General features: G+C 32.9%; 1 protein-coding gene across 5 annotated transcripts in view; it reads right to left on the bottom strand.

Annotated features, from left to right (window-relative positions):
* PHYHIPL (phytanoyl-CoA 2-hydroxylase interacting protein like) overlaps positions 1 to 15,875 on the bottom strand; it is a 66,415-nt gene that overhangs the window by 6,581 nt on the left and 43,959 nt on the right. For all 5 annotated transcript variants that reach the window (XM_070488095.1, XM_070488100.1, XM_014833393.3 and 2 more), the window contains 3 exons: positions 7,099 to 7,295; positions 4,940 to 5,114; positions 1,217 to 1,334 (listed from right to left, as the gene is read on the bottom strand). In XM_070488095.1, coding sequence (XP_070344196.1) covers positions 1,217 to 1,334; positions 4,940 to 5,114; positions 7,099 to 7,263 — 458 coding nt within the window. In that variant the 5' untranslated portion in view covers positions 7,264 to 7,295. The remainder of the gene's footprint in view (positions 1 to 1,216; positions 1,335 to 4,939; positions 5,115 to 7,098; positions 7,296 to 15,875) is intronic.

The following is a 15,875-nucleotide window of genomic DNA, read 5'->3' as shown; positions in this document are numbered from 1 at the left end:
TCAACAATTGACAGGTACAATAATTTGTGTTGTATCTCTCAGTCTGTACTCTCTGAATTAGGTAAATGGCATCCACCATGAATTATACAGACTCAAGGGTAAATAACTTGACAGCTGAGAGAATTATAGACTAAACTCTGTATTCATAGGCTAAAACATAACGCAGGAGTGTTTTTTTGCCATCAAAATACATAAAAATACACGATATTGCAAAGTACTTTATTTGAGAACACAGATTCCTAAATTCATGTCTCTATGATGCCCTTTGAATTTTCCATAGCTTGGAGCTGATTCAAATCTGGAACCATGATCTTGACTTAAGAAAAATTAGGGTGATATGAAATAAACAAAAAAAACCAACAAAGCTTCCTAAATTTTTTTCATATACAATCCTGTCAACTTAAGAATCCTTTAGAGTTTAAAGTGAGACCAAGGCTTTTAAAATGAGAAATTATAGGGATTACTGTATAAAAGTTGTAGAACCTATATAGCATTTATCATTTTAAAAGTGTTAGTTTCACTTTAAAACACGTATCTGCCTATTTACTTTCCTGAAATATTCTTCTGCAAACATGAAAGGGCTAGAAGTGTTAAAACTACCTGTGGCATGGACTTCTTTTGAATTCTTAGAAACTGCTTCCAGGGATAAACATAGGTTATCCTAGAAATACTAGTTGAACACTAGAATTCAAAAGTAAACAATGGAGACCATCCTTAATGAATAATTAATCCAAGATAATGGCTTAGAGATTTTCACTTAGGCAGAAGCCTGAAAATCCCACCTGATTCACCACAATATTTCATGAAACAGTCACCCTTTTATTCTCTCATTTTCAGCATCTTAAAGAGACCCACAAGAAGAGGAGAAAATTTAGTAGTTGGTATAAGACCGAAGGCATTGAGTTATTGGGAATTAGAGGAGTATGTACATGAAATCTTTATCAATCTAAACCCTGGAGGTTTAAGATCTTTCACTCAATGGACAGGAATTGGTAATACAAATGATTATGGAAAAGAATCTAGGCAAAGTGGCAAAAAATCCGACATCTGACTTTTTCTACTTAATTATTTTGGGAAATAAAAAATTAGAGTATAATTAATTATTTTGAAAAGAAAACTAATGCTATTCACAGAACTAGACTCAAGGGAAACCTGAGCCTAGAATTTGGAATGGCTTTTAGTAAAGCAAATTAGTATATATTTTTTTGATTCTTACCGAATATAGTCAAAGTATTCCTTGTGCTGGTTACGATAAAAAACAGAAAATTTAAGCATCCGTCCTGCAATCACTTCGGCCTTCTCCAACAGTTGTGTTAGATGAACTTTTGAATAGTCTGAAAATAACAAAAAGACAAGTCTGTTATTAAAAATATATCACCAAAAGTACTAACTACGTGCTTAATAAATTGGAGATTATTAAGATTCACCTTTAGTAAATTCATCTTAATGAATAGGAAATTGCATTTAAAAAAGAAAACATTCATTGTCTTTGTGTGGCATATTTTTCTTTCTACACAAACATTTTTGTTACGGTTTATGGTTGTTTTTTAGAATACTCTTTCATTTTTTTTCACTCTTTGAAATTAAAGATCCTAAAACAAAAATGTTCAATAAGGAATACAGACTCTGCATGACCCAAGTAATGTCAATCAGCCATACTAGCTTTTCTTCAATCAGCTGATAAATTGGATAAAAAAAGCTTATAATCTATAATCAATAGCAAATAGAATTTAGAGGAGTAGCAATAATAATGTTCATTTAATTTACTCCCTAAGTCTATGAGGTTGGCAAGGTAGATTAAATATGATCATTTTATTGATGCAGAAATTGAGGCTTGTCACAATGATTTGCCATATGTTCATATAGCTAGTAATTTGGAGACTAGGTCTCTGGCTCTTAGTTGATGGTTTCCAGGTACACAAGACCCTTGAAAATCTAAAGCATCTCTCAAAGTAGTCTGATCTTTTTACCAACTTTTTGTTTTAAAAACTCAAGGTTGTTGTCAAACTCCAGTACCAGAATCTAAGCAAAAATTCTGGCCTATAAAGATTATACAACTTTCCAAACAAAAGCAACCTAGTTGAACTGCTCATAGCAGCACAACTTTACTGTTCCACTGGCTTAACAAACATTTATTTAGATTAGAACATAAAATATACAAGACACCATGCAAAATTAGATGATCAGGTTAAAAGATAAAAAAAATCTTCTTTTCAAAGAACTTGGTTTGAGAGAAGAGATAAATATACAGACAACTATGACTTATTATGGGGTAAGCACAGGGTTTTATCTCTGTCATAGACTAGAATAGAGGTAGGCTAGTTAGTGGCATTCTATTATTCTATTTTATTTCCAGTTCTTTGCCCAGTGCATAGCACAAACTATGTGCTCAAGAAATGCTGAGTGAATCAGATGTGCAGATTAAAAGACAATTTATACGAAATAACTATCTCAAGATTTCTCAGAAGAATCAAGGTTATTGATGAAGTTTTGGTGAAACAGTCTGAATTATTTTGATAAACTGAAACAACAAACTTTGAACAGCTTAAGTTCCCCTTAAATTTTAGTCATGGAAATAAAACTGCAAAATAATTTATAGAAACATACTGTGGCACACTTAAAAGCTGGTATTCTCATTATTTATCCCATAACTTCCTTAGAAGAATTATGGGATGTCGTTAAATAAAAGAGTAACAGGGAGGGGCTGGCCGGGTGGTGCAGCGGTTAAGGGTGCATGTTCTGCTTTGCCGGCCCGGGGTTCACCGGTTCGGATCCCGGGTGCGGACATGGCACCACGTGGCAAGCCATGCTGTGGTAGGCGTCCCACATATAAAGTAGAGGAAGATGGGCACGGATGTTAGCTCAGGGCCAGGCTTCCTCAGAATAAAGAGGAGGATTGGCACATGTTAGCTGAGGGCTAATCTTCCTCGGAAGAAAAAAATAAATAAAGTAACGGAGATTGCTCTAAATGAAAGAAGACATAAAGTTCTCCTTCATATACAAAGAAATAAAACATGTACTCATGTAGTTAGATTATAAAACAGAGTGAATGTATATGTGGATCTATTTATTTATAGACAGACAGATAGATATTTCTGAACTGGAAATGCCAACAGTCTTCCTTAAGCTAAAAAAAGAAATATTTTCACACCTTTCCCTAATGTCAAATGGGGTTTTAGCAAGTAAATTATAGCTCTTTTTAATGGACAAATACTATGATATTGTTTGATACAGTCCTATGGAAAACAGCATGTAGATATTAAAACGATGTCAAAAGAGACCGTTTCTCTTACTGTTTCTTCCTCAGATTAAACCTCCCTGGTAGGGTGCAAGGAATGTAAATGGAAAGAAATGCAGTGAAAAGAGTAAACACGAGCTAGATTTCCAAAAGGAATTTTAATTTAGAAAAAATTGAGGGGATATATTAATTCCAATATGACACAAATATAGTAAAAGTTACCTCAATGAGAATTCTTTATTCACTATTAATACAATATGGAAATCTTCAGCTATTTCATTACTGATTGCTAGACTATGATTAATACCATATTTCATCTATTCTAAAATGTATTTTTTTTCATGTTTTAGCATCTCTGATATGAGACAATAAATGTGATAAGAAAACACTGTTTCATAGTTTAATTGGCAGTAATTTCTCTTAGTGATACATAAAACAGTGGATCTTATAGTCAAGGACATCTTAGAGAGGAAGAAATATGGTACCAGAGATGCTATCTTCCTTGCTCTCAAACACTCAAATCCTTAGCAATCAAGGATGTAATCCTTAGCAACTTCCTCATAGAATAAACAAAAAGGGTTGAAGATAATCAAAATAACATAGAACTAAAATTTCATCCATTCAACATATCCACAGGAGAAGTTTTATACTGAGTTTGAGATTAAGAAACAACAGAAGATAATGAGAGAAAGCAATAGCTAAGCACATACTGAGTCTAAAACAATGCAAGCATGAGACTATGGGAAAAAAAGGCTGATTTATCTGAAAGATGCCTCAGCTGGGGAAAGTTGCTAAGCAACCTGCAATAGGTGAGGTGAATTGTTTATAAGACTTTTTCTACATGCTCCTTTATGTTGAAACAAACACTCAGCCTCTCTCTACAATATTTCAGAGGAAGCAATCACCTAGACAAAGAGGAAACAAAGCCCCATTCTAAGAGACAAAAGGAGAGGATGACAGATGCATTAAAGTAGAGACATCTTTACATCTCTTCAACACCTATTTAAGTGCTCAATAAATATTTGTTTCTTTATTGAATGAGTACACAAATAAATAAATGAATAAGGTGAATGATAACATTTCCAATGTAATGGAATATTATGGTATAGTTTAAGATCAAAGGGGATGGGCTATCCACATCAGATATTGCAATGCCAAATGACTATGAGGTACTTTATAATGAAGCAAAGATTTACACACACATGCTCAGGACACTAGTTCAGAGATTTTCAGCATTCAAGTGAAAAATCCAATAACATTCCTGCTAGGTACAGTCATTGAGATCTTCCTCCATTCCCCTAAATTAGAGAAGGATGTTCCTGGCTCCTTTCTTCCAGTACTCACGAAAATGAAAAATGAAAAAGAAAAAAAGAGGAAGGGAAAAAAGCTCTCTCTCAAAATGAAGCTCAAAATATGCTGGGTACATTTTCAAACTACATCAATTTTTATTTGCAAAGCTTTTACTTCAAAAAATCAAACTATCCATGCAGCAAAAAAGTAATTTAATGCCAGTACCCAGCTTTCACTGAGAACTTCAGCTTTCTCCAATCAATACAACATAGTTTGTTCTGTTACTGGCAATGCAAAAATGACCAGTGCAATAGATATCACCTTATAATTATAAAAAAGAAATATTTCTGTAATTAGCTCTCCAGGACTATTAAATAAGATTTTCTCTGCATTTGCATCTAGTTCTCTTACCTGCTGTGCAGAATTCTATAATTTCACTCCATTCAGAAACAACGTAATCCCCATCAACTTGTTTTGAGGCAGTCTGCACTGCTACTGTGTACTCAGTTCTTGGGCTCAAAAACCAGTGTCCACGGACAGTCATCGGCAAGGGAACAGCTTTTGCAACCAATTTTGTTGGAACATCCTAAGAAAGGAATGAAAGAAATAAATTAATTTAGCAGTATAACTTGAATCAATAGTAAACAACATGGAAGAACTTATTAAATTTTTGGCTGATGACAGAATTTTCCTGTTTAAAGATATTTAACAATTACTATATTCAAATCTCTTATTCTTCAGATGTAAAAACTAAGGCTGAACTTGATCAAGAGATAGGCTCAAGGTCATACAGCTAGTTAATGACATAAATGTACTTGGACTCCAGTTTTCTTCTATTCTAGTATAATGTTCTTCTCTGTACACTCCCTATATGTGTTCCCTAAAATGAAACAGTCTAGTACTAAATGATAAAACAAACCAGAAACATGAAAGAAAATCAATAGACTTAGTATTTAAAAATATTATATTTGCTTAATTTTTACTACTCAATAATTTCACTGGAGTAGTTTGTTACTAAATATTTTGTAGGTGAAGGGAGAGAACATTTTTAAAATAAATGAATCTGTTTTATATACAAATGAGGTAACATTTGCTTCACTTGTATTCAAGTATGGAGCCCATATGTCACAGAAATGTTTAGGTATTTCTAAACAAGGACTAATAAGGTAATTAAACATGCTAGTTGACTATTCACTACATTTCCAAAGATAAGGTATTCTAGATGTGAAATGAAGAAAGGGGGTCAAGTCTTGGCCTATTCATCATGTAATGTTTAATATTGCAAAGCTACTTTAAGAAAGCAAACGTCAGAAAAGAGATTATCCATCACCAGAAAGTCTAATCAAAATTGGAACATGGGAAAAATAATGACATCAATCTTGTTCACTCTCTCACACTTGTCTGTATGTATAATCTTCACTTATTGCTAGTATGTATAATTGCACATTTAGTAAACACATAATTTTCAGAAAAGATAAGACAGTTCTTCCAAAAGATTTTCCAAGTTAAAATTTAGTATCAATATAAAAAACAAGACTGACTTTCATCACAGTGAAAATACTGAAACATAAGAATACTTAAACCAGATAACTATTATCCTCTCTATAGCTACTTTTGAAGGGAGATATGTATTAGAAAAGATATGTGATAAGTAGACAGGTATGAGAATAAGTATCAGAGAAGTGTTACATGTCTAAAACATCTAAACATTGTTTTTCATTCTCAAACCATAAAATAAAATTGATGACATAAAGTAATCTTCAGCCCTTAAGTATTTTAACAAATACCCTAAAGTTTATAAACTGTATCACATTCCTCTTTTGGCAGTTATTATAGGGAAAATGTGTGCTTCAATGGAAAGCTATGCATTGCCTATAGCACAGTCTTCTGGCTATCTTCTTTTGATTCTGTGGAAGCTACTTTACAATTCTGTAATTTGTAGATACCTGATAATGATTCAGTAACTCTTGTCTAAATACATGCAAATAAATTTTGTCCAGTGGAGAGACAACCCTCCCCTTCTGTCCTCGCTCCCTCCCCCACCCCAAACCAGTTTTGCCTCCACTTATACATTTATTTAAATATCCTGATCTATAACTGTGTCTTTTCTTTGGATTCTCCTTTGAACTGGTTGTAATACTTCACTAATTACCTCATTAATGAGTTAAAGAAAATTTTTAACACATATTCATTTTTATGTCTGTCTGAGAATCATGATTTTACTTTCTTTTGGAGAAATTGTATTTAAACAATATACTCTGGTTGTATTACCTCATCAGTTACCTCATTAATGAGTTAAAGAAAATCTTTAACACGTTCATTTTTATGTCTGTAGGACAGTCATGATTTTATCTTTTTTTGGGAGAAACTGTATTGTAACAATATACTTGGCATTTCATGTTCTTACAAAATTTCTTAGAGGGATAGGGTTTTTAAATGACATATAATTTTTATTTTTCCCAGTGTTAAATACATTATATAAGTAATTAATAGAACCTTATTCTTTCAAAATGTCCTCATACTTAGAAATTTTTTAAGATGCAAATAAATATTATATGTTAGGATTTTACCTTATGTTTAAATTTATTGGAGTTCTTGTTCTCTTTCTTGTTGAGGTCAATGAAATAGTGTGTAATACGGTCCTTTGATTTTGAATCCATTTCCCATGAAATCTTGAATGAATCACATGTAATGTTGCTTATTTTTATGTTATGTGGTACAGGAAGTTCTTCCATCTCTGCTATGCCACTGTCTTGTGATTTGTTCCCTGCAAGAAAACAATGCCCAGATAGTTAGTTTACAACCAATGGATTTTTCCAGTTTGCAAGGCCATTAGCTGTGTATATATTTCTGAACTCAACTATCTAATTACTAAATATGACATTTCATTTGTTTGTGAAGTAATTTGAGTGTTAATGATAGTAAATGACATTTACAAGGTCATATTACCAATAAAAAGCCTTACCACCTCTACATTTTCAATTTACTTTTCCAATTTCTGCTTTCACAGAATGAAAACAAAAACACTAATGATTCATCTTTCTAATGTATGAAAGACTAGCCTTACATTGTAGGTTCCATCTCAAAAGCCCCATGAGACCTTTTTTCCTACATGACCGATCAATTCTGCTCTAAAGTAATAGCAGGTGTTTTAAGCTAGATAATGTCAGAAATGTTAACAATGAAAGAGTCCGGTCAAAGGAAACATTTTTTTTTTAAAAAAATCTATGAAGTATCAGTGATAGTCTATAAAAATTGCTCCTCCTTTTCTCTTTTGGAAATTTATATATAGAAATAGCATGTAATGGTTATAGCACATATACAAATAATATTGAAGACCATTCTCTTACAAGTTACTATGCCAACAATTACTCTAGGAACCTTTTTACCTGTCATATCTTAATAAATTTAATTTTGACTGCTAAAACAATTGATAAGGCTAAAAGAGAAAAAACAACTGCCTTGTTGATTAATTTCATTAAAATCTTAAGAAGCGATCTGACATCTGATTACTTTGAAGATTGTGTTCTACATTTCCACTTAGAGAAAATGCTATCACTTTTGCTAACAGTTTAGAACAGAATATGATAGTTGACAGGACAAAAAGAGAAAATACAGACTTGCCAAATTTGTTTCATATATAGGAAAGATATACTGGATCAAATTTTACTCCAATTCTTCCCATGTTCCCTTCCTCCAAACCAACATAAAATTCAATGCCACAGAAGAAAAAATATCTATATATAATTGTTATTCATATGATAAAAAGTGGTAGGTCATAAATCAGCTACATAACCTGTTCCTTAACAGAATGAAACAGCAAATCTTGATCAACAAAAATTCAAAACAACAATGAATGTTACCTTGTGACAATACTTTTCACTTCCAGTTGGATTGTGTTCTCCACCCCCATGCTCTCATCTCAATTACTGATATAACACTTTTGACAATTCCCAGTCTTATTAAATCTTTGACCCATGTTATCTCATCTCAAGTGTGTTGTGGCCAGAGGAACTCAAGGACAATCGAAAACTAATCTCAAAATAACTTAAGTTCTTTATTGTCATTTCTTGAACAATACTTTTAAAAATTCTTCTTTCTTCCCCTATGTACTGCCCTCACACTCCAGTTTCTCCAGATTCCCCTCCATAAAACTCCCAGAAAAATTATTACTGCACCTTTTTCTCTCCTCCTACCCTGGCCTCACAGAATCCCTAAATTGCTTCTGGCCTAAAGCTTTTCAAAAGTCAGGGAAGGGCAAGAGACCAAGTGGAATCCTTTTATGACTTTGGGAAAGGGAAAGGCAATAAATACTCAAACATTAGTAAGTTTTGTTCTGTTTAGAAAAGCTCACATTTTTACTTATGATTCTGATTGCAGTTATCTTTAAAATGTAACACTAATGAAAAACTTTCCGGTCTCTAATGGTAGAAATTTCTGTAGAACTCATCTCCATTATGATTGCCCATATAATTTCAAAACAACTGAAAGAATTATTTAAGATCATAGAGAAAAATAAAGCTATTTTGCATTTGATCCAATTTAGTGAAAACACAACTTCAATACATTAACACTAAGATACTATATTTTGCCGTTTAAATTTCCACTATTGTTATCTTATTCAACCTTAAAGTTACAAATAATTGATTATTTTCTAGAATATAATACTTTGTTTTATGCACTTTTTCTTCTAATTGATAAAACTTGAGAAAGAAATTTTTACCTTTATTGAAATGTGGAAACTTGTGCTCAAATCATATTTTCCCATTCAGAACAATAAAAAGCTCAAACCTATAAAGGATTTGTTATATCAAGAATCTTCATTTTCAAGCTACTTACCATAGTCCCAGTTCAAAACAAAGCCCCTAGATTAACCTTTATGCAGCTTTCTTACTTGGGCAGAACAAGTAAATAATTTAGTTTAAATAAATTCTACCTAGTTTACATGTAACTTCCTTCCTGCTCATACTCTCTGAAGCAAGTTTTAACTGAGATTTTGAGATTGGTGACAGAAGATAATGATTCTGTCTATAAAACTGGTGAAACAACAATGATCCACATGACATTAATACTCAACAATCAGCCAATACTATCTTAGATCTGTACAATCAAGTGTATTTCCAAATGCAGCTTCCCTTTCTCAGTAAGACTTCATCTTAAGGATAATTCTAGCTACCTTTCTCTACTTTACATGCCAAATGATTCTAAAACCTGTGGCTATGTTGCTAATTGGTAATGCCGAATGGAGAACAAATAAATGGCATTTTTATCTGTCCAAAATATGAAAACTGGTTTTCAGAACAAACATTTCGAAAGCACTGTTCTAAGAACAGCAATTATTGAAATGCAAGCTGAAAACATTGCCAAATTATGCTAATAAATTTATATGTATGGCTCTTCTCTCACTGAACTTAAATTGCCTTACAAAAAGAGAAAGAGTGTTTTAAAAAGGTAGTTAGTGTTAATAACAAGCCTTGAGCTGTCCAAAGAAAGAAATTGCAGGTGTTAGGTTCACCTCCCTAACAAACAGCAACCAGGAGCAATTTTCTCATGCCATCTTTTTTCCTTCCTAAAGTTTTAGTGATCAAAAAGTCTGCTACCATAATGCAGACAGGAGGGCATTGATTTTATAATTAAAATTATATATGTATATATATGCTTAAATAAATATATATTTTAATGATTTTCATTACAAAGTCAGAGATATGGTCTGCTGGGGGAAAAGTGCTTTTCATAAAATAAACTTTAAAATGCTGCAATACTTTTAAAGTCATGAAAGAAACCAGTGAACCCTGGGCCACTGAAGCAGAGTGCGTGAACTTAACCACAACACTACCAGGCTGGCCCCTAATCTTTCATTTTTTGTTTCATTAAATCCAATCTCAGGGGCTGGCCCAGTGGCATAGTGGTTAAGTGCACATACTCCTCTTTGGCGGCCTGGAGTTCGCTGGTTCAGATCCTGGGTGCAGACCTACAAACAGCTCGTCAAACCATGCTGTGGTGGCATTCCACACAGAAGAACTAGAAGGACTTAACACTAGGATATACACCTATGTACTGGGGGAGAGGAAAAAAAAAGACCCCCCAAAAAAAGTCCCAAACCACTACCCACAACATCCTTCTTTGTCTATAATTAAAGATGTTATTTAAGGTGGTGGCTTCAGCCATCTTGGTGAGTTACTAAGTTTTCTCAGGTTTCTGCCATGTATACATGTTATTAAACTTTCATTTTCTCCTGTTTTACTGTCTCATGTCAATTTAATTTTTAGACCAGCCAGAAGAACCTAGGAGGTAGAATACTTCTTCCCTACATTAGTCTATACCTTTACTGATTTTGACCCCTCAGCCCCCATCCAGGGGATATTGAGCAATGTCTGGAGATATTTTTGATCAACACAACTTGAGGAAGGTGCTATTATCACCTGGTGACTCTACACTGTGAAGCTTCCTTGGTCTATGACATAAAATATCTAATCAATTCAATCTGTTAAGTTGAAAACCTCAAGTCAGTCAATTGCTTAAGGTCAGTGTACATATCCTTTGGAAAATGAAAAGTTAATTAAACTGATGTTTTTGATATCACTGAACTCAGTATTTTTTTCTATACATTATTTACTGGTATCCTGTCCATCTGAATATGTTTTTTGCAGATTTAAAATAATTACAATTTTGGATATCCAACTACCAGAATTAAATGAAGCCAGGAACTGAGGATAATTATTTCTTAGGTACTGAAATAGAAAATAAGATGTGGGACTGGGGCATGACGGAAGGTAAGGATTATGCTACCCTACACAAGAGAGGTGCATAGGCTTGCATATTGAGGCAGCATTCAAAAGAGAACAAACACGAAGAGCTAAGAATGAATTGCAGGACTGATCCAGGAAGGAAAATGTGAAAAAGGACAAAGAAGAAAAGTAATAGAACCCATGAGCAGATCTCAAGGTAGGCCAAAGTCAAGCCAATTTTTTAAGTTTCACTTGCAATAAAGTAAACTGCATTTGTTTATATACCTCTGAGTATTTATCACGAATTACACACTTCCATTATGCTAATACTCAAATTAATTTCCTATGTTGATAGCTATACTCCACATACATAAGTATGCAACTATTAATTACAGATTGGCTAGGACTGTATATCCTAGTCAGACAGACAAGGGTTTGAATTCTAGCTCTGCCACAAGGAATTGTCTGATCTTGAGTAAGTCTTCTAACTGTCTAAACCTCCATTTCCTCATAGCTCAATGAGTATTAAATGAGGTAATGCAAAAATACAAAACATTTAATATAGTATCTAGCATGTAGTAGTTAATAAATGTTAGCTAATTTAACATTACATTGATAGAAAAAGCAATATTAATTCACTCTACCCATTGGTCCAATTAATGCTTAACTTTTCTAATTAACTCTAGAATGTCAGTGCCTCCAGAATCTTAAATGATTTTTTCATTTGGGAAATCCTTCAAATATGCTGACATTCATTAGTGTCCAGATACATACAAGTATTTTTGAGTAAATCCATACATGCTGAAAGAGGCTATAATTTCCTAATTTTTTTCTTTAACCAAATCATTTTACAGATTACACATAATTTCCTGTCTTTAAGATGTTATTTAACCTTAGAGCTTGCCACTCTCCTTAGTATATTATTTCTTTCCATGGGCCTTTATTTTTTTATTTTTTCACAATATACCACTTTTTATTACCTCTTTTCTATACACCTAATACTTAAGCCTCTCTTTCTAAATTATTTCTCTTATATTTATGCTTATAGCACATCCTAATTATCTGTACGTTTTTCATAGTTATTTCATATCCACATCATTAATAAAGATTTTTTAAAAGCACATTTTCCCAATAATCATAGTATCTAAATGGCCTTTCACCCCAATTTTGGATCTTAAAGTCTCTATTCTGTGATGATCATTCCTGGGTTTGTTTTAAATCCATGTAACAGTACTTCTTTATTAAGGGAATTCCAATTCATTTTTCAAGAAAGTTTTGTGAGGTACTATTTTATTCTTCAACATTGATGAAACTACATTTATTGAACCAGCTGCAGGGCTACTGAAACCTCCTGATATCAACACTTTTTCACAGCTTCTCATTACTCCAGAGGTTGAAAGTTACAAATGAAGGACATAAAAATTCAACTGTCAGAATATTAGGAAAATAGTTCTATAGGGAACACTAGCACCTGAATATTAATGAAAATTTTTTCTCTCTGTAAAGGCAATCTATGTGGTCAAAAGCAGGGGAATATGACCACCCTGGAACCTCAGACTCTGAAATCCAAGACACTCATATTCTGAAGAATCTGAATGTAGTTAATTTACAATGCTCATGGATTTTAGAGTTCTGAGCTTTGTGTGAAACCAAGAAAACCCGCTTATCTCTGTATTGCTGACCCTTCACATACAGCACTGGATTTTCTAGTTTACTGAAGAAACACAAAATTCTGGTTTTGCTGCCATAAGAAGTATCACAAGATTAATGCTTCACACTATTTGTAGGCTTATCTCTCTTAGCCATATCTGGTGTTAAATTCCAAGTTAAACTGTCTAATCAGTTTTAAAATGGATGTGATCACTAGCCCCAGAGTTGAACTGAAGCACTAGTAAATGAGCAGCAAATAAAAAAGTGGAACTCACTCAGTATCTACTGTGCAGTTAAATTACTCAAAAAATATATATACATGGGCTAAAAATAGTGAATAAAACAGCAATTATTTTTTTTGTCATTTCTCCTTTTATAAAACTCAAAATGGCAAAAGCAATGATAAAATTAGTGCATTTTGTTAAACACGCTTTAAAGATGAGACAAATTTGTTTTTCACTTGTCTCACTACTCAAATGATAAAACTATTTGGAGAATAAAATTGAAAAAAACCTTTGACAAATGATGACATGATAAAACAAATTTGTAAAAAGAAATAATTTTATATTATTGAAAAAAACACTGAATGACAATTGTTGACATCAAGGATATAGCCCAGGTTCTCCCACCAACTGGGCAAATCAAGATGTAAGAGGTTTCTTAGTTAACTACAATAGACAATATTTAAATATAGCATTACATCAAAACCTTTTAGTAACAGAAATACTAATTGAACACTTATACCTGCTAGGTAGTGTTCTAAGAGTTTTAAATATATATATATATATATATTTAAAATTGGCACCTGAGCTAACATCTGTCGCCAATTTTTTTTTTTCTCCCAAAGACCCCCAGTACATAGTTGTATATCCTAGTTGCAGGTCCTTCTGGTTGTGCTATGTGGGATGCTGCCTCAGCATGGCTTAATGAGTGATGCCAGGTCAGTGCCCAGGATCTGAACCGGCGAAACCCTGGGCCGCCAAAGCGGACTGCGTCAACTTAAACTTAAGCTCGGCCACCAGGCTGACCCCTTAAATGTATTTTTAATCCTCATAAAATTTATGAACTAGTAAGTATTATTATTATCATCCCACTTTAAGAGACAAGAAAACGGATACATAGAGGTTATATGACTTGCCTGAGGTCAAACAATTGTTGTAAAAGCCAAAATTCCAACCCAGGAGGCCTAGCATTAAAGTGTAGTTCTTAACCACTGTACTACAGCTGCCTTATCACAGTTGCTCTAGAACTATTTGTATTGTTTTGTGCAAATCACTTAACCTTCCTTGTTTCCTCATTTGCAAAATAAGAGAACCGATCTGCATTAGATTCTCTTTCTAAAGCCAATTCCAACTCCACACTTAGTTACCACCTTTTTTCCCAAGAGCAATTTGCATAAGCTTCTTGCATTTATTAGTTAACAGTATTTTCCATCACCTCATGATAAAATTAAATATATCCTTACATCCAAGAACTCAATTCTTTTCTGATAACATTTCCTTGTAATTAAATAGGGCAACTAATTGGCACACTGTGGTGTAGTGGAGTAGGAATAGAGAAGCTTAGAATCTGGTCCAAGTTCTCTTACTGACATGTTGCACAACCTTAGCTAAGTCACTGAAATTCTCTTGAACTCAAGTTCCTCCTCTTGAAATTGAGGGGACTTTGTCAATGCATTCCATTATTTTTAGTGATGTTATATTTTTCTCGATTTGAAAAATCTTAAATGATAAAAGGCAGAGCTGATCAACTTTACTTATAAGTTGGCTATTTATGCCTATCTTTTTGCCACTTGATAATGTTGAATCAATCCTCAACAAGAACACCCAGAGGCAGATAAAAGTGGGAGAGGGCAAGAAGCGTATCTGTTTATTTAGTTAGTTATTAGCAATTCAGCACAGAAGTGGTGTGAAAAGAAGCAGAACCTGAATTAAACTTAGGATCTGAACTGCTTTTGCTGCTCCTTTTCTCCACTATTACAGAACAAATACAAGTTGTTTGCATGATCCTGTTCTCTGCTTTTTCAATTTACCTGGCCCTTTGTTATTTTATATCACTTCAGTAAGTCTTGTGTTTTGTGTTTAATACCTTGTAGTCAACTAGAAACTCCAAGGAAGATACACATTTGAAGTGGAATTATTGCATGAGTCTAAACCTATCTTAGAGAAAAAAAAATCTCTTCATTATGGATGTCAATTCAAAGTTCTTCCTTTTTTCTAATAATGACCCTTATTCACCTACTGTATGTATTTAGTAATCTTGAAAAATTATACATCTCAAAAAATTATCAATCTATAAGTGAATTCATTTAATTGACATATATAAAGGTACTTCTATGTAGTCAAATAATGAGCATCAATTATCAAATCTAAAACTTCCTGCAAAATAGTGGTCACTATCCATATCAAAATGAAAATGAATTAATAACCTTATATATAAATGGATCCAATTAGCATAATGTTGTGATTTATAAAAATGTGTGTTCTATCCAATTATGGATAGAACAGTTTGGGGTATAAAATAAATGAGCTTTATGAAACTCTACATATAGAGACTAGCTAGTTAGCCACATTTTAATTTATTTATTCTCACCTGGGTAACTGAAGGCATTTTATTGTAAAAAACTTATTGATGGATACTTCATTTTTACATATTACATATTCAGAACATAAATACCAAACTATATAAAGAATACTTACATGTATAAGACATTAAACTATGAACACTATAATAATTTATTCCTAAGTCTATTTCCTTGGCTTTCTACTTTATCATTTTTTAAAATAGCACTTTCTCATTTACTTATGAATACACACAAGAAATAGTCCTGACATGATTAAAGGATACCAAAAAGTCTGACAAAATACTTAGAATGTTATTTTTCTGCATGTAGTTAACACTAGTTAATTTCAAGCAAACATATAGAATATGATTAGAATTCCCCACCTCCCCCAAAAGAATAAATACTG

This window comes from Equus asinus, chromosome 2, assembly GCF_041296235.1.
Source record: "Equus asinus isolate D_3611 breed Donkey chromosome 2, EquAss-T2T_v2, whole genome shotgun sequence".
Taxonomy (NCBI): Eukaryota; Metazoa; Chordata; class Mammalia; order Perissodactyla; family Equidae; genus Equus; species Equus asinus.
Note: the sequence above shows the minus strand (reverse complement) of the source record. Positions and strands in the feature narration are given on the sequence as shown.